The sequence below is a fragment of the Nesoenas mayeri genome, assembly GCF_963082525.1.
Source record: "Nesoenas mayeri genome assembly, chromosome: 24".
Classification (NCBI taxonomy): domain Eukaryota; kingdom Metazoa; phylum Chordata; class Aves; order Columbiformes; family Columbidae; genus Nesoenas; species Nesoenas mayeri.
Window position 1 is genome coordinate 528,770 of NC_137546.1, and position 17,744 is coordinate 546,513.

Consider the following 17,744-nt stretch of genomic DNA (forward strand, 5'->3'; position numbering starts at 1 on the left):
CCCGTGTCCGCGGCTGGTGGGGCTGGGCTCGGCCCGCTGGGGTCCCGCCGTCCCGGGAGAGCCCGCGGGCGCAGCGCTGAGCTCCCGCTCCCGGGAGCGCTGCCCCTCGCTGCGCGGTGCGGGCGCCCGCGTCCCGCCGGGTTGTCTGTGCGCAGCGGCCCGGAGCGTGTTCTGGAACGCGCCTTTCCTCCTGTTTTCCAGCCCAGTGCTCGCCCTAGCCAGCGCCGGCGGGGAGCGGCGACCTCCGGGGAGCGAGATGAGCGAGTGGGAGCGGGTGTTTCTGCAGAACCTCGCCATTCCTCCCCACGGCCAGCGCAGACGGGCTCGCCTGCCGCGCTCCGCGGCGTTCCGCTGCGTCCTGAAGCACCTGGAAGGGGCCGCGCTCACCCAGGTACGGTGGAGGAGACCCCGGCCGTGCGGCTGCCGAGCCAGCCCTCGGTGTCTGCCCAGCGCCCTTCCGTGGTGCCACCGGGCTGTGTCAAAGCCCATAAAGGTGGAGGTTTTCAAAACAGTTATTTGTTTGGTGAGAACTAACCAGAGATCTCCCAGAAACACAAATCAGCCCCGTGTGTCTCAATCCCACGTGTTTTTACCTGCAAATGGGAGTTTGTGTTTCATTGTTTTTTAAGTTAGGTAAGCATTTTAGATACGTGTGTAGCACTTTATAAGTCTGCTAACACTTTATTATATGCTTAATACTCAGTTTCCCCACTCTTGCTTTGCTCGTTCAACCTCTGGCTTTCGGAAAGGTTCTCTGCTGCTGCACAAAGCTGTTCACGGCCACGTGCCCGATCTGGGCATCAGAAAACAGGAATTGCTCGTGCTCTCGTCCTGGAGTAATTTCTGCAGCTTTGGGGCTGCTGAGCTGCTGTGTCCCTGAGCGGAGCCTGTCGTGCCTTGCAGGGAGCCGAGTACCAGCTGCGCCTGTCCCTTTTCGATGCCACCCACCACCACTTCTTCGGGAGGACGTGGAGGAGCGGCCGGCGAGCTGCCCGCGTCACCGCGCTGCGCCCGGCCAGGGCGGCTTTCAACGAGGTGGGAGCCGGGCCCTGCGGGCGGGCAGGGCCCGTACCGCCGGCTTTGGGACAGCACCCGCCGCCCCGGGGGAGGCGCGAGGGGCCGTGGTGCCGGGGAGGCTGCTGGAGCTGCGGGGGCTCAGTCCGAGCAGGGAGGTTTTCAATGCATGAAGGGAAACAGCTGCTTTTGCTGGAGTTCAGCCTGGAGCTGCTCTGCTTTGGTGCTGGTTTGCTCTGGCGGGCGCGGAGCCTTTTAAAGCAGCGAGTCCAGAGCGTGCACAAGCTCTGGCGCGTTGTCTGTCTGTCCGGCCGGCCCTGCCCACCGTGGTTTGTCCTGCACGCAGGCAGCAGCAGCAGTGAGCCCTTGTCCCGTCTGGCACCCCCGGGAGCTCCCGGGGCCCTATCTGGTTATCCGGCTCCATGGCGATTGTTGGGGCTGGTGATGGCGGTTGGGTGCCTGCGGTGCCTGCAGCCGGCGGCAGAGCGCGGTGTTGCCTCAGCAGTGGAGGGGACGGGGAGGGACGGAGCAGCCTCCGCCGGCACAGCGCTGCTCTGGCATGGGAGCCAAACTGTGCCGGAGCCGCTGCCATCACTCCCACAAGCCGCGGTGTCCCTTTCTGGGGACATCCCGCTGCCCCGTGGTGTGGGTGACAACCAAGGTGTCACGTTTTGGTAACGTTTTCTTCCACCTCCTCCAGTGCAGCACAGATGAGTTTGTTGAGTTGGCAGTGTTATCTGGTGGGTGCTAATGTGCGTTCTTCCCAAGTGTTCTAATTACTGCCCACCCCTGCTGTTTTTGAGAGGCGAGAAAATCCCCACAGCCTGGGGAGCGAGGAGCTTTTTGCTCTGCAGAGGAGCCGCTGCACGGGCTCTGTGTGTCTTTGCAAGGCACATAGACCTGCAGCCAGCGGTCATTATTTCAATGTTTTGCAATAAAAGATAATAGAATAATGATTTATTTCCCTGGGCTGTTGCAGTAATGTCTCTCTCTTCCTGACAGCCTGTGATTACAGGAAGCGTTTTCCCTGGGACACTGCACTAATGAGTTTTTAATAGAAAGATTAACCCAGCTTTAAATCCTGTCCCGGGGAGGTGACCTGTGTCCCAGCCCCTCCTGCGACAGGAGGGTTCCCAGCTCCCGGGGGCTCGCACGGTGCCATAGGCTTCTCTTACAGGCTCTGCAGCCTCTGAGTTACTTTGGCGAACTGGTGTTGCCAACAAAAAATAAATGTAAGAAGTTGATGTTTGAGATTGAAGGAGGTTGCGATTTCCGAGCGGTGACGGAGGTCGTTTGCCACCAGCTGCTGTCTGGAAGATTCAATGGGTGATGTGGCTGCGCTGCTGGCTGAACATGCAACAGGTTTTGCTCTGTCTGCAGCTGCGCCCGCTCTGAAACGCCCTTTGTCTCTCTGTTCCCATCCCAGGCTGTTTACTTCCACACCTCCCTGAACCACTCCGGCATCACCGTGGTTGTGGAAGTGGTGGCGGTGGCGAGGAAAGAGGATGGTGGCTCCCGGCATCTCTCGTGCGGCTTTGGGCTCATCCCGCTCTTCGGCAGCGGGTCGGAGCCCGCGGACCTGGCTGTGGAGGACAGAACGTAGGTCCGCCCGCTGCTGGGTGGTGGGGCGCGCGGGGGGTTGGGTTGGCAACGTGCACGGAGCACAAAGCGTGGTCCTGGGGCTGCGGAAACAAAGCCAGCGCGTAGAACCCCGGAGTTCTGCACTGCTGGGGAGCAGCGATGGGCCTGAGCGACGCCTGGCCTTGCCCGAAAGGAGAGGGGCTTTACCGCGGGTGGTTTCTTGCTCCTGAGCGGAGCCTGTGACGATGGAGGTGTGCCGCAGGGTGGGTTCCCTGACCGCTGCGTGTGCTCTTTGCTTTCAGGCTGAAGCTGTACCACGGGACGCCGCGCGCCTTACTGCACCCGCGCTTCCAGGACCCCCTGGAAAGTAAGAGGCAGCAGACATCGCGTCTCGCGCCTTCCTGTGGCCTCATCCAGACGAGCATCGTGCGTCCGGTCGGCACGATGCGTGGCCCGTGCCCTGGTGGCGCTAACTGGCCGTTCCTCGCTGCCAGCTGGGAATCCTGGCCGGGCAAAACGAGGTTTTATTTGCTCCCAGCGCCTGTGTTTGCGGTAACGATTCCTTCAACAGCAGCGCTGCAAGGCTGTCTGCCCCAGTTTTGGACATCTTGGGGTGCTTTCTCTTTAGAGAACAAATACCTGACGGTGATGGAGAAGAGCCACTTGCAGTACTCCCTGAAGCCCCACCAGCCCCTGGAGATGATATTCCACCTCCTTCCCGAAAACCTTCTGATGTCCGGGCTGCAGGATGTTCCTGGCGTGCTGCCGGCTCACGGGGACACGGGTAGGGGCTCCTTCCTCTGCCTGCGCCCTCCTGCCCACGGCAGCGGGTCCCGGGGGCTGCGGGCAGGGCCGGGCAGTTTTCGGGTGCTCCGGGTTCTCTGCAGCGCTGCCCCTTGGCGAGGGGGCTGGTGCAGCCCTTGTGTCCATTGCTTATCCTGACAGACGTCAGAGCAGCTCTGCTCTGTTCTTCCTTTAATTGCTTTGCTCCTGGGAAGCTGTTAGGGATAAATGATGGTGCAGTTAATTACAGCTGCTCAGCAGAGACTTGGGAGCCTGTGCAGCTGGTTCAGAGTCCCCCGTGGTGGGTGGGCTCAGGATTGCGGGGGCCTGGCAGGTTCAGGGGACGAGCTCTTGCACTCCCAGCCCTCGTTAATCTTTCCCTGTGGGCAGCAGCCTTGCTGTTCGAGCTAGAATTATGTGGTCTGAGGATTGAGAGGGTAAAAAGTACCCTCTGTTCTGCGGCTGAATTCTGCTCAGCCTGCTGTCTGGAAAGCCCTACGCTAAGCGCTCTAACACTGACCGTTTCGGGGGGGTAACTGCTCGTGGGAAGCCAAGCGAGTCTCCAGAGCAGAGTCCCCGGTGCTCTGGTCCGCAGGTGACCGCCTGCAGAGGCCGCGGCTGCTGGGCCCGCTCCCGCGCTACCTGGAGCGGCTGTCGGTGCGGCTGCGCCCGTCGCTGGACGAGTTCGAGGAGGAGCTGCTGGACCTGCTGAACAGCGACCGCTTACTGCAGGTACCGCCGCGGCGGGGACAGCGCAGGCACCAGCACCGATGCCAGCGCTTCGGTTACGGGTGGAGAGGAGAAGTTCAGATAAATGGCGCTCGTGTATTTGTTTCACTTGAAATCTGATTCTTTGCTGCGCAAGCCTTCTGCTGGGCCAGCACGCGGGTGCTCTGTGTCGGGTCTGTTTTGATCATCTGGACACTAAAGCAGAGTTTGGGTTTGCTCTGCCGTGGGAGGTGCCGGGGTGAGATGCCGCGGTGCTCAGGGCAGTTGGGCTCTCCAGGACCCGCAGCGCTCGGAGGCAGCCGGCAAGTCCTTTGTCTGCCCGTTGCAGGCCAACGCGGCGCCGGATGGCGACGGGCTGGCGGTTCGGGAGCGGCGGCTGCACGTCGGCGTCCACAACGGCCTGTGCTTCGTCCAGGCGCCGCAGGTGGCCGTGCTGGTGCCGGAGGCGGCGTGGGGCAGCTGCGCGGGGGTGCGCGGCTCCACAGCCAGGTAAGGGGGACCCGCCGGTGCCGCGTCCGTCCCGCTCGGCGCTGCCCACAGCCGCGTCTCCATCCCTGTGCAGGGCTGCGGGTCAAGCCCTGGTCCTGAGGAGCCGCATCCACCTGGACGAGATGGTCCCTCACCCGGCGTTCGGGGTCTGCTTCCTGCTCGAGTACGTGTGCTGCGCCGCGGGGAGAGCGGCTGGGAAGGTACGGCGGGGTATGGGACCCCATCTCCCCCACGGAGACCCCCGCCCGCCCCCCGACACAGCGGCTCCCCTCATAGAGACCCCCCCAACACAGCGGCTCCTCGCCGCGTGGCCACGGTGCCACACGAAGGGCCGGTGAGGTGTCCAGGTGTTTTCTGCAGCGCTGCACAAAATACCCTGCAAAGGGCTTATTGAGTCACTTAATTACATGTGGTTGTGTTTCTCCACTGTGTACACGGAGAAGCGTAGCCGGCAGTGGTCCTGCAGCGTTCTGGCAAGCTAATTTGGAAAAGTTTAGCTCTTTTTTTGTTTTATAGAAGACTTTAACTTTTCAGCGTAAATGCTAAATTCTAAAGAAATCTCTCTGGCTTTTTTATTTTCTCCTGAATGCTGAGGTTTTTCTGGAGCTTCAGCCTGTTGTCCAGACCTTAAAGCCAGGACAAGTCTATTGACTGTGGAAAACACGCTTGTTAGCACCTACTTACCGGTCATTTACATGGAACTGAGTTTAACCTTTCTGCAGGTTAAACCCAGCTTAGCTGTGCAGCTTAGCTGTACTTAGTGTTCAGTCCTCCCCTTCATTACCCCTCGTGATGCCGGATCGATGGTCGGAGGTTCTTTAGGGGCCTGAATCATTGTCTGAGATGCTCATTGTGAGTGCTGCGAGCGTCTGTCTCCCTGGAGCTGTACGGAGCAAAACGGGGAAAGCAGATGTTTGTGGAGCGGGACAGGCCAGAGCGGTTTGTGTTGAGGGGCAGGAGGAGCTGAGCTTTGCTGTCAGAAATTCAGTGTTGGGTTTAACCCGTAAACGGCTGAAACCCCGGGACCCGCGGGCTTGGGGCTCCTGCTGCAGACGGATGCGTTGGTGGTGCTGGAGAGCTGGGGCGGCAGAGCCGATAATCCCAAAGCCGCTTGCTCTGCCCTCCCTGCCCTAATTAGCAGCCTGTGCAGGTGATTGCGGGTGCTGGCGGGTCTGGGTTTGCTCTGCAGCTCTGCCCGGGTGAAGGGGCCGCTGTGGGTAAGTGAGAGCCCTTACGCTGCCTTTTGGGGTCAAACTTACGTATTGCTTATAACGTATATCCCTTAATGCAGCTGTGTGAGTGTGGGCTCAGACAGCGCCGTGGGTGCTGGTGTCCCTGCCTCAGCCTGCCTGTGCTAAACACACCCAGGAGACAGAAAGCCTGTGTTTTGAGGGGCGTTATATCGTGCGTTTGTGTTACATCCGCACTATATGATGCGGATCCACAGCACAGAGGTGATGAGGTGCAGTCACCTGGAGGGAGCGCTGCTGGTGCTCCTCGGAGCCTGCGGAGGGACGGGAGCGGGAAGGTGGGGCTGCTGGGGGAAACGGGTGCCAAAGAGAAATAAGGCGCTGGGAAAGGGAATGGCTGCGGTGCGGCGGCAGGGGAGCGGTGTCTGTGCCGCGGGCGCGGGGCGCTGCGGCAGATCAGAACCCGACTCCGGCGAGGTGGGGGTGCTGGAGCTCACCCTGCTCCCCTCTTCCCCCCCAGGCCTGCGGTGGGTGCTGGAGCTCACCCTGCTCCCCTCTTCCCCCCAGGCCCGCGGTGGGTGCTGGAGCTCACCCTGCTCCCCTCTTCCCCCCAGGCCCGCGGTGGGTGCTGGAGCTCACCCTGCTCCCCTCTTCCCCCCAGGCCCGCGGTGAGGCCGCTGACATGCGCTCGGTGCGCTGGGCGGTCTGGAGCCCTGTTCCCGGAGCCGGGGAGGTGCAGGTGGAGCTGCCCCTGCGAGGCGGCCCCCGCCGCGGCCCCTGCCAAGCCCTGGTGTACCGGACCCCCCCGGGCGGCCGTGGCTCCCGCCAGGTAAGGGCTGCTGGGGCAGGCTGGCTGTAGAGGCTCTGCCGAGAGCCGCTGACGTGCCAGGCTGCCTCCGGCACACAGCGCGGTTTATCTGGCTGCAGGGCACGGGCATCGTCCCTCGGAGTGGAGTGGCCTGCGCGCAGCTCGCTGTCTGAAAGCATTTTGTTTCCAATTTCAGGGGAAGCACGTGGAGTCTGGGACTATCCAATTCCATGTTTCCACTGATTCGGAAGAACATCTTGTAACTGCTGCACAGATCCTACGTAAAGACAGGGACAGGTTGGAGAAGCCTCCCACGCCGTCGCTGAGTGAGTGTTTTCCAGATCGCTGACATTTAAAATGTAGTGTGGCACTGGTGTCTGCTCAGGAGAAAAACACGACTTGGAGTTGCAGTGAGCTGGTTTGTGAATTACGGGAGCGAAGCGAGTTTCTGTCGAGCTTAACTCGGCTCTCAGGTCCCGTGCGGTCTCGGTGCGATGCTGCAGGTGGCGTTTCAGTGTGTCATGAGCTTATCTGTCTCCGGTGAGCCGGTGATCCCGCTGGCGGGTCAGGGTGGTGCTGGTGGTGGGTGCAGCGTGGGCACTGCTGCTGCTCCGGTGCTGCCGTGACTGCCACGAGATGGCAGTGGCACCGCGGCTGTGCTGCAGCGAGTCCCGGCTCCCAGCGTCCGCCGTTCTGCCGGGTGCGAGGGGCTTCGGAGCAGAGACCCCACAGGTGCAATGGGGCTGGGGAGCTCCGGGTCAGGCTCCGCTCAGCGGCGCTGCCTCCCGGCTGCGGCTCCAGGAGGTTTCCCAGGCGCCGTCCAGGACACCGGGGATGAGTGTGGGGATCCGGGGGGCCGGCGGCAGCGGGAGGAGCCGGGCGGCGCGGCGCTGGTCCCGGTGCTGTGCCGCGAGGTGAGCAGCCGCGCGGGAGAGCCAGCCTGCAGCCGAGCTGCCGAGCACAGCGTTCTGTTAACTTGGTGTAGTGCTCTGTTGGAAAATGTGACACCATCTGGTCCTTTTGGCCAGGGGAGGCTGAGCGCATCTTCTGTTGGCTCGGCTGCCGGTGCTGCTGATGGGTCTGCCCGTCGTCTCTTTGACACGGGCCAAAGCCGTCCTAGCTGAGAGAACGGGGTTTGAGATGAGCGGGACACGGGGCACTTCCCTTTGTGCGGCAGTCAGCGTGAAAGAGCTGCAATATCTGGTGCTGAAAGCAAAATAAGGTTTTGGCATCCCGTGGGTGCAGAGATAGAACATCTGTGCCTGCTCTGCGCCGAGGGAGCCGCGGCTCGGGAGGCTCAGCTGTGCCAGCGTGACATGAGCAGCCAAACAGAAACACAGCAAAGCTCCCACTGTTTTGGGGCACAAATGCATGAACAGATGAAGGGAGTGACAAGAAATAATGGAGAAACCTTAAGTGTTCTAAACTTCCACATCTCATTAAGCATCCCACGTGGGCAGCACCGCGTGCCCCGGGGAGCCGCAGCTCGGCGGGCGACGGAGCAGCTGCCGCGTACGGCAGAGGTGGCAGCGGATGGCGCGGGAGATGTGCTGCGTCCCCGCCCCGGGCAGGGGGCTTATTGGGAAAATAACCCAAAGGAGTGGTTGGGAGGCAGCCGGCCGCCCCGCTGGGCCGGCGTCACCCCCAGGTTTGGAAGGGCAGGCGGGGGCTGTGGGGAGGGCGCAGCCGTGGGTGCGATGTCGGGGGGTGGCGGCTGCGCTTGAGTATCTCCCGTCCCTGTCCGCAGGTCCGCCGGCCCCACTGCGCGTGGCGGCATCACCGCAGGGACCGGGGGTAAGTGCCACGCGCCAGCGCACACGGTGACGGGCGGCGGCGTACGGGGGCACATCCTGCTACCGGTGTTTAAATAGAACTGTGGATACTAAAAATCCCTCTGTATGCTTTTGAATATCTTGATGCAGGGATCAATGCACGCAAACATTTTTGATGAAGCAAAATGCTTCATAAGACCACGTTAAGCAGTTTGATCTTCCTGCTGCATTTTCTTGTCCCTCCCCTTGGCAGGGCAGGTGCAGCAGTGAAACATGGAGCAGCGGGGCGAGCCCTCGAGCTGCCCGCTTCCCATGCCGGAGCGTGTGGCATCTGAGCCCGTTCGGCGGGAAGGGTGATTCGGCGGGAGGGGTGGTTCAGCGGAAGGGGTGCCGATTCGGCTGGCCTGGGGTTCTGCAGGGGGTGCTCGGGGGCCGCTCACGCTCCCTGTTCTCCTTCCAGCTCGCGGTGTCCCAGCTCCCGTCCCCACCGCGGGGCAGGGCCCGGTCCCCGGTGCCACGTGGCCGCAGCTCTTGGCAGGACGGAGCCATCACTCACCTGGAAGCCGACCTGGGCTCGCCAGACACCGAGCCCTGTGCCGGTGACCAGCTGCGGGCGCTGCCCTTCACCCCGCTGCAGGTGCCCATGGCCGCCGTGGGGCTGCAGGCCGGCAGGTGATGCTCCCGCCCTTCCTGGGCTCCTGTCCCTGTCACCGGCCCCTCGGGGTTCCCCACGGCCGCCTCCACACCCCTGAGCCCCGTTTCTCGCCAGCTCCCACGCGCCGCTGTCCCGCGCGTCCCTGGCGCGCCTGCACGCCGCCGGCTTCCCGGACATCCTGGACCGCAACGGGGAGCCGGTGGAGATCTCGGAGCCGGCGGAGCCGGGGAGCTCCAGCCTGCAGCTGGAGGAAGCCGACCCTCTGCAAGGCAACGAAGTAACCCTGCAGGTCCTGGCCTTCGGCAGGTGGGTGGCGGATCCCCGTGGTGCCTTCTGCAGTGGATCTGAGGGCTCTCCTGGGGAGAGTCCTCCCAAAATCCCCCCTAAGCCCTCGTGCTTGAGCAGGAGAAGTCCTTGCAAAGGTGCCGCTTCCCCCAGCACCTGCTGTGGAGGTGATGCCCCGGGAGCTCTGTGATGCTGCTCTTGCCCTTTCTGGGCACTTGTAAATCATATTCCATTTTGGTTGTGTCCATTAGCCCCAAGGTGATGTAAAAGCTCATTAATGCTGAGTTTCTCCATAAACATGTGTAGTGCAGAGGAAGCTGGCAGTGGGGGGTGGGTTTGGCTGGAGGGCCCTGCTCGCGGTGTTCCCGAGGGTGTGCGAAGGTGAAACGCTGCCTTTGGGCTCCTCCATCGCACACGTGGCAGGAGGCAGCTGGAACGATGAGGCTTTTTGGAAAGCCGAGGCAAACCACACGCCTGCTCTCTTCAGAAAAGTCCAAACACTTGTGATGCTGCTGATCTTCTCCCGTCCTTCTGCCTCCCAGCGGGTGCCAAACACGCGAGGAGCTCGGGCTGGGGAGGCAGCGCGGCGGGAGCTCACCCCAGCCCCTCTCTCGCTCAAGGGACCCTCAGGACAGCGAGGAGGGGACGTGGCCGAGGACCATCTTCCTCACCTTCCAGTTCTACCGCTTCCCCCCCGTCACCACGCCGCGCCTGCAGCTGCTGGGCATGGACGGCGGGACCGCGGCGCAGCTCCTGCTCCGGGTGAACAAGGACGGGACCCTCAGCACCGGTAAGCTCTGGCTTAGGCTCCTCGTGCAGCTTTTCCATCAGTCAGGTCTGGGCTCGCCTCAGCGGGCCGGTGTCTGCTCTGGGAGCAAACCTGCCAGTTTGTGCATGAAACACGTTCAAAATGTCCAGCGTTTGAGGTAGAACAGCAGCAGTCCTTGCTGATGCAGTTCAGACACTGAGGTTGCCGACTCCCGCTGCAGTTAAATGTATTTTAAAAAAACCCAAAACCCAATAATGGCAACAAGTGAGAGCAGAGAGCCCAGAGCGAGCTGAATGCTTCTGGTTTCTTTCTGTCTTATTAAACTCTGGTCCCAAGAGACCCCAACCACATTGGGCTGATAAGGCTCCTTTTCCACGTAGAGCTGTTAATGGAGGGGTCTGTACAGAGCGGTTCAGTGGGAAGGTGCCGGTCCCGGGGGACCTCGCACCTCACTAACTGGCAGACAGGTTGATTAGGCGGAGGGTGATCCCGCAGGCGGGTTCTCCGGAGTGCCGGTGCCGCGGGGGCTGCGTGCCCGTGACGCTGCCCCGTCCCGCAGGGCCGCCGGGCTGGCAGCTCAGGTACCTGGTGGATCCCGCGTTCCTGCGCGCCGGGGAGCAGCGCTGGTTCCTGCGGTACCTGGCCCAGCACAGCCTCCAGATCGACGTCTGGGACGGAGACTCCCTGCTCCTCGTGGGCTCCGCTGCCCTCAGGCTGGAGGTACCGTCGAGCCGTGGCTCGTTGCCGCCAGGCTCAGGGCTCCGCTCGGCCTGCGGGTGCCTTCCCGTTGTCCCCGCGTTGAGATGCCGTTGCCTTATCCTCGTGTCTTTAGTAGTCGAGTTGCTGTCAGCCCCCCTGTGTAACTGAGACCGACGTCAACTCCACGAGCCCCTAATTGTAGGGTTCGTCATCTTCTCCAAAGCAATGGCAAAACATCAACTTCCACTTCCCTGAACTGCTGCAGAATTCTGGGGCCAAACCTCCAGACCCCAGACACGCAGAGACCTCCTTACCTGACCCTTCCACCCCAGACCGGCTCCTCGGTGACACATTTCTGTCCTCGTCTTGTCCGCAGCCCCTGCTGCGCCAGGGCCGGGCGGCCGTCAGGACCCACCACGAGCTGGAGGTGGCCACGACCGAGTACGAGCCAGAGGTGCCGGAGCTGGGCCGGGAGGCGCTGCGGCACGGCGCCCTGCTGCCCCTCGGCGTCCGCGTGGCCACGCGGGGCCGCCTCCACCTCTGCCTGGCCAACGTCGGTAAGAGCCGCTGCCCGCGCCAGCCGAAGGTTTGGTGCCAGCACGGTGCCGGGGAGGCCGGGGGCGCGTAGGGTGAGTGCGAGCGAACGGCGTGGAGCTTGTGCAGCACGCACGAGGCCGTACCCGAAAGAAAACCACGCTTGTAGGAGCATTTTCTTCCCAGAACCTGCTGGGTGCTTTTATTTTATATATTTAATTCACCGTCTTATAAACGTTCAGTGACTCCAAGTTTAAAATCTTATCTTCAGAAGAAAGATTAGCTGCGTTCTGAGATACCGTGCATCATCGTTTCCGTGCTTTGCCTGCGAAGGGACGATAAGCTCCTGGGAAGGACGACCTGGGGAGGGGTTTAACTTGCGCCCCCAGAAGGGCGGGGGGAGGCAGAGGTGCTGCCCGGGACGCAGCTGCTCCCCGCTGCCGTTTATTTTCCCTCTTGTTCTCTTCTTTTTGAATGTCAAAGTACTGTTGTTAAAGCCAGTATTGAAAAGCGCAGTGCCCTGTGAGGACGGGATGGGGTTTCTAGGCTGGGTACATCCTGGTGGCTTTACAGCCTCGTCTGGCGCTGGGCATGGCCTTTGCGGGCGCGGAATCGGCAGCAGGGGTGGGGAGGTGCGGCAGTGCCGGCGGCAGTGCCAGGGATGGAGATGGAGAACCCCAAAATGGAAGCGGGTGCTGGCTGGGGCTGGGCGGTGAGTCGCTCGGGATGGCGCCGTGCTCTTGATCCCGGTGTGCGGTGGTAACAGCGACAGGCTCTGGAGGGAGCAGCGTCGTCAGCAAACAGAGACCGCTCCTGCTTTTTAGAATTGTCCGTAAGGAGCTGCAGTGGGGGTGGATTTCACAGTAGATTTTACAATGGTGGAAATGGTTTCTGCTGACCTGCCCGTCCCCGCTCCTGCCAGGGCACCCGTGCGAGGACACGCCAGAGCAGCCGCCGTCCCCACGCCCGTCCCGCTCCTGCGCGGTCCCAGACGGCACCGGCAGCCGGTTCTCCCTGAGCACCGCCGCCGGTGAGTCCTGCCGGCCCGGGCTCGTGCCGGCCCTCTGCGCGGGTCCGTGTTGGCGGCCGTGTGGCACTGCGGGGGCCGCGCTGGCAGTGTCCGCGGTGGTGCCACGGTGATCTCCCGCAGGCGGGCGGGTGTCGCGGGCGCGCAGGCTGGCTGAGGTGGACGGTGAGCTGGCGTCCGCGCTGTGCAGCCGCCGGCCGGAGCCCAGGCCGGTCCCCCCGGCCGTCTCCAGCGAGGCCGCGGCCGCCCGCCGGCGCAAGCTGCGGCGCATGGCGCTGGTGCGGCAGCAGGAGGACGCCGGCGGTGGGAGGACGCCCCAGCTCTTGGTGAGGAGCGGGACGCCGGGCTGGGGGTGCCGTGGTGGCTCCAGGCTCACGGTCCCTTCGGTCCCCACCCCGCAGGGCTGGCAGGAGCAACGTGCCCGGGACCTGCAGCTCGTGGCCGCGTACCGGGAGCACACCAAGGGCGAGAGCATCTCGCGGGTGCTCAGCCAGGCCATCGCTGCCACGCGCACCGTGCACGCCGTGCTGGGCACTGCCGAGTTCTTCGAGTTCTCCCTGAAGAACCCCTACAGTGTCCAGCACACCGTCACCATCGACATCGACCACCCCGAGCTCAGGTGGGGCTGCAGCGCGGTGTCCCCTGTGCGCGTGGGGAGGGGCCGCGGTGGCACCGGCTCCTGACCGGTCCTCACCAGCACCTCTGCTCTCGCTCTCCCAGTGTCATACTGGACCCGAGGGAGTGGCGGCACTTCAAGGAGCTGACCCAGAGCGTCTCGCCGGTGGAGGAGGAGATGTTCCACCTCCGCGATGACCTCAGGCCTCAGGTGTACCTGCGCCCCAACGAGACCGTCCGCATCCCCTTCAAATACCAGACCTTCTCCGCAGACCCTGCCGTCATCGCAGCGCAGGTGGGCGCAGCCCTGTTGGAAGCTGTTCCTCATTGAAGGGTTTCCCTTGGCCGTGTTTGCCAGCAGAGCCCTGCACCGCCGTGGCGGTGCCACAGCCTGCTCTCGCACCCACAGGGGCCGGCGGGGCTGGGTGCCGGTGCCAACACGGCCATCTGCTCCCTGGGGAAGAGTGGGGCCGGGCGGACAAAGCACATCCAGGTGAGGGGGCCGGCGCGGGCGCCGCTCGCGGGGCTGCGGGAGGAGCAGCGCCGCTCTTGCCGAGCCCCGTCCCTCTCCCGGCCAGGTCTCCTTCCAGGTGGGCGGGGGGAAGCCCATCGCGCTCCTGCATGTGAACGTGGAGCCGCAGCCCCACGTCGTGGACCAGACCTTCCGCTTCTACCACCCGGAGCTCACCTTCCTGAAGAAGACCATCCGGCTGCCCCCCTGGCACACCCTCCCCGGTGAGCCCGTCGCCGGCTGCCGTGGCTCCCAGGAGCCTTCTGGCTTGCGGGTGGCACCACAGAGCTCAGCTCTGCTTCCTCGCCCTTTCACAGCCTCGAGCTCCTTGCTTGCCCTCTGTCAGCTTGCCTGCGTTCATTTTATCCTCGGTTCCCCGCACCAGCGCGCCCGTGCGGTTGCCGGCAGCCGGACGTGAGGCGTCCTGGCCTGCCCGCGCGGGTGCGGAGTCGCGAGCACAAAGAGAAAATGCTGGATGTGGCTTGACCCCGGTCTCTCCTCTGCAGGCGCGCCGGTGGGGATGCCGGGCGGGGAGCCCCAGATGTTTGTTCGCTGCAGCGACCCTGACATCATTTGCGAAACCAAAAATATGGTACTGGTAATGCTTTGGTGTCCGTCTGTCCTTTGTGTCCTTCTGCTGTGGTTGTTTTGTCAGCAAATGCCTTGCACCCCGTTTCTCAGCCTGTGGCAGTGACACCCTGGCAGCGATGGAGCCAGAATTGCCCTTTATTCCCAATTAAAAGCAGCCGCATCGTTTTTGTGGTTGAAGCTGAGCGTTGCGCCGTATGGGGCCGTGCGGCAGCCTGCGGTCGCTTGTGCTCCCCAGCAAATACAAGATGGTTAAAATGCCGGGGAAAAGCAGCTGTATGTCCATAGACGAGACGGACCTTCCTAGTGCTGGGGTGGCTGTGCTGGGCTGGGGGCTCTTTAGGCCAAGCCTAACCCCCGGCCTGCGTCCCTCCCCGCGCAGCCCGTTTGGCGATGCCCAGCACGGGCTGGGTTTCCTGGGCTTGCTGCACAGCTGGGGATGTGCAAAGGAAAAATAGACTGGGGCACATGTGTGCAGATGGTGATGAAGGGTAGTTGCTAATTGCCATTGCAGAAACACGTTAGTATGGTAATTGGATTAAGGCTTGTTAGAAAACTTGGGGAAAATTTGCCAAAATTTGATTACAGATGCAGACCTGGAATGCGATAGTTGTTTGTATCCTCTTTTGTAATTAAAAATACTGGAAGAGCTCAGCCAAGCTGTATAATAACTTAATAACATAGTTTAACTAGATGCTGAAAGCATCTGCTTTTGTAAGTGGGTTGATGGCGGGTTTTTCCTTTAATGGAAGGAAGCCCTGGAGCCCTCATTAGCGGTCTGATCTCGAGATTAACGGCTGGGCTGCGCTCTCCTTCTGCACGCAGGGGCCCGGGGAGCCGCAGGACATCTTCTTGAAAGTAGCCGGAGGACCAAGCCCGCAGATCAAAAAGTTCTTTGTTGCTATTTACATGTAAGTAGCAGGACCCCAAAAGTGGCCACCGAGACCCCCGCGCGCGGCGGGTGGGAGGGCGCTCACCCCCCCGCCTTGCTCGCGGCTCCGGGCCCGGCCGGGAGGGCGCTGGGAGCGGCTGTGCGGCTGCGCAGGACGCCTGCGGCTCTGGGATTTACATCATTGTCTTTTCCTCTAAATAATCCCCGGCCGGCGCATCTCTGGTGTGCGGGCTGATGCCGCCTAGTCCAGCCGGGCTGCCTCTGCGCCAGTGGTGCTGTGGGAGCGGGTGGGAGCGAACCGGGACCCGGTCAGTGAGCCCCGTCCGTCTGTCTGTGCCACAGGGACGCCTGGCTGGCGGCGCCGGTGCAGATCTGGCAGTTCTACGTGCACTCGCTGCAGCGGCTGGACGTGGGCTGCACGGCCGGGCAGCTGTCCCGCCTGTCCCTGCTGCTGCGTGGCACCGCGGCCTCGCGCAGGGTGCGCGCCTTCGCCTCCCACCCCCACGAGCTGCAGGTAACGGCGGTGAGCGCCCCGGCCCGGGCAGGGCAGCCCCTCGGCATGGCGAGCAGCTCACTGCATGAAGCGCTTGCCGTAATTATCTTTTGATTAGAGCTGTCATGTGCAGGATCATCGGCGCGAAACCCCAGAGGGCAAATTATCTGCATTAATGAGACCATGTGAAGACTAACAATTTCTTTAGAATTCATTTGGCCGTAATTGCAAAAGTGAATAATAAGTGGCACAAAAACTTCATCACTGTCCCGTAAACAAAGAAAAAAGTGTCCCTGGGTGCAGCCTGCGAGGGGACAGGGGCAGCTGCCTCTCCCCGAGCAGCTTCTCCTTCCCTACACAGCTCGGCGTAGCTGGGGTTCGGTAGTGCTGGCTTTGGTATGCAGGCCGTTAGGAGCAGTCGGGTCCGGTTTGTGCTCCGAGCTGGCCGTTGTGGAGCTGCGACACGCCACGGCCGCGGCTGCAGCTCCTGGTGCTGGTTTCCGCAGGTGGATCCGGACGGCGCCTTCGTCCTCCCCGCCAGCGGCGCGCAGGAGCTGCGCATCGGCGTGCGGCCGCGGCGCGCGGGCAGCCGCTTCATCTACCTCAACCTGGTGGACGTGGAGTCCCACCAGCTGCTGTCCTCCTGGCTGCTGTGCCTGGCCTGCCGGCAGCCGCTCATCTCCAAGGTACGGCGGCTCTCGCGGTGGCGGTGCTGGGGCGGCGCTCGCGGTCTGCCCGGTAACCTGGGGCTGTCTCCTGCTGCTTTGTGGTTTTGACACGTCACTTGAGAACAGATTTGGTCCTCTGGTGCCTGAATAACCTCTCTGAGACTGTGGTAAATGTCTCTCAGGTGTTTTGAGGGCAGTCCTGTGCTGAGGGGCATCAGCTCTGACATGCCCTGGTTGGGAAATGAAGGCTGCAGCGCGCTGCTTTCCCGTCACGCTGTGCCGGCAGCGACCTTGCCTCGGAGATAAAACTACATTTCCTGGCTAATGTGTTCCTTTTAAAGATGTTTCCCTGAACACTCTGTACCGGGGGAGGTTTAGATCGGTGTTTAAACCGCTGCCTCCGTGTCCTCCACGTGCCAGGCTGCCTGCACGGCCGCGGGGCGTCACCGGAGCGTGCACCACGGCTCTGCCCGCGGAATCCCGTTAATGAGCTGCAGGATGAGCCGGCAAGTCCCCTCCCCAGCCCTTTGGGCAGCAGTCCTCGCTTCTGCGGAGGCGCGGGCGGCAGGATGCTCTCACTTGGACGTGGTTTCTTTGTACCTGTGGGCAGAGATCACACGTGGGCTGTGGCGGGAGGGACATGGCAATGTGCCCCATGTTGACGTGCCGTGCAGGAGGCTGCTCTCTGTGGCCAGTCTGGGGGAGACCCCGCTGTTCCTTTGCCCCCCGCGGTCCGTGCCGGCTCTGCCGCGGTGCGTGCCGCCCCCCACGGCCCGTGCTCCCCCCGCAGGCGTTCGAGATCTCGCTGCCCGCCGGCGGCGGGAGAGGCTGCAACAAGCGCATCACCTACACCAACCCCTACCCCTCGCCCCGGCTCTACTTCCTGGGCACCAACCGCCCCGACCTGCTGCAGTTCAAGGAGGATTCCTTCCAGGTACGTCCCCACGCCGCCCCCCCTAGACCCCTGTCCCGGTGCTCGGGCCCGTGCCAGGTCCCCGGCGCTGTTGCAGGTGGCCGGCGGGGAGGTGTACACCATCGGGCTGCGCTTCGCGCCCAGCCAGACGGCGGGCGAGGAGGAGATCCTCATCCACATCAACGACCACGAGGACAAGAACGAGGAGACCTTCTGCGTCAAGGTTCTCTACCAGTGAGCCCGTGGTGGCACCGGGGCCGGTCCCTGCGCCGGCTGTGCCGCCTCGGCGTGCCCGTGTCTCTCTGACGGGGCCGCGATGAGCGCTGTCACCTCCGGTCCCCTCCCTGCGCCGGGAGCTCTCGCCACCCGTTGGGGTCCCCGGGTGTTGCTGGGGGTGCTGGTGGTGCCGTGTGGCACAAACCAGGGAGAGCCCAATGCGTTGTAGCCATGCGTTGTGCCTGCAGGGTGTCTTTATTTTTGCTAAGCATTACTGTATTTTTAGGCATGTTGGAGTCTTTATTTTTTAACTTGAGTTACAGATCTGATTCTGCAGAATGTTTCTAAAGTATTTTATATTCTATGCTGAGTTTTGCACACACTGAAGCAATTTTCAGGAGATTTTTTTAATACTTTTTACTCACCCTTGATCAATTAAACTTGCTGAGCAGAACTGACGAAGTGTGGTTGCGTTTCCTTCCATGGAGGCGAGTGCCGTCAGTCCCGCCGTGG

At 62.4% G+C, this 17,744-nt stretch overlaps 1 protein-coding gene across 1 annotated transcript; it reads left to right on the forward strand.

The window, feature by feature from the left end:
* Positions 1-256: 256 nt before the first annotated feature.
* Positions 257-17,333, forward strand: NPHP4 (nephrocystin 4; the record flags this gene model as incomplete). Its single annotated transcript, XM_080358750.1, is given in 28 exon segments — positions 257-391; positions 904-1,035; positions 2,441-2,613; positions 2,898-2,962; positions 3,224-3,379; positions 3,974-4,110; positions 4,436-4,596; positions 4,670-4,796; positions 6,448-6,615; positions 6,791-6,920; positions 8,342-8,388; positions 8,827-9,038; positions 9,136-9,327; positions 9,927-10,096; positions 10,635-10,795; positions 11,151-11,331; positions 12,231-12,376; positions 12,379-12,450; positions 12,452-12,954; positions 13,056-13,245; positions 13,360-13,443; positions 13,529-13,685; positions 13,968-14,053; positions 14,875-14,960; positions 15,284-15,455; positions 15,941-16,120; positions 16,893-17,036; positions 17,113-17,333. Coding segments are annotated over 28 exon segments (4,308 nt in total). The 3' UTR covers positions 17,254-17,333.
* Between the last annotated feature and the right edge of the window lie 411 nt (positions 17,334-17,744).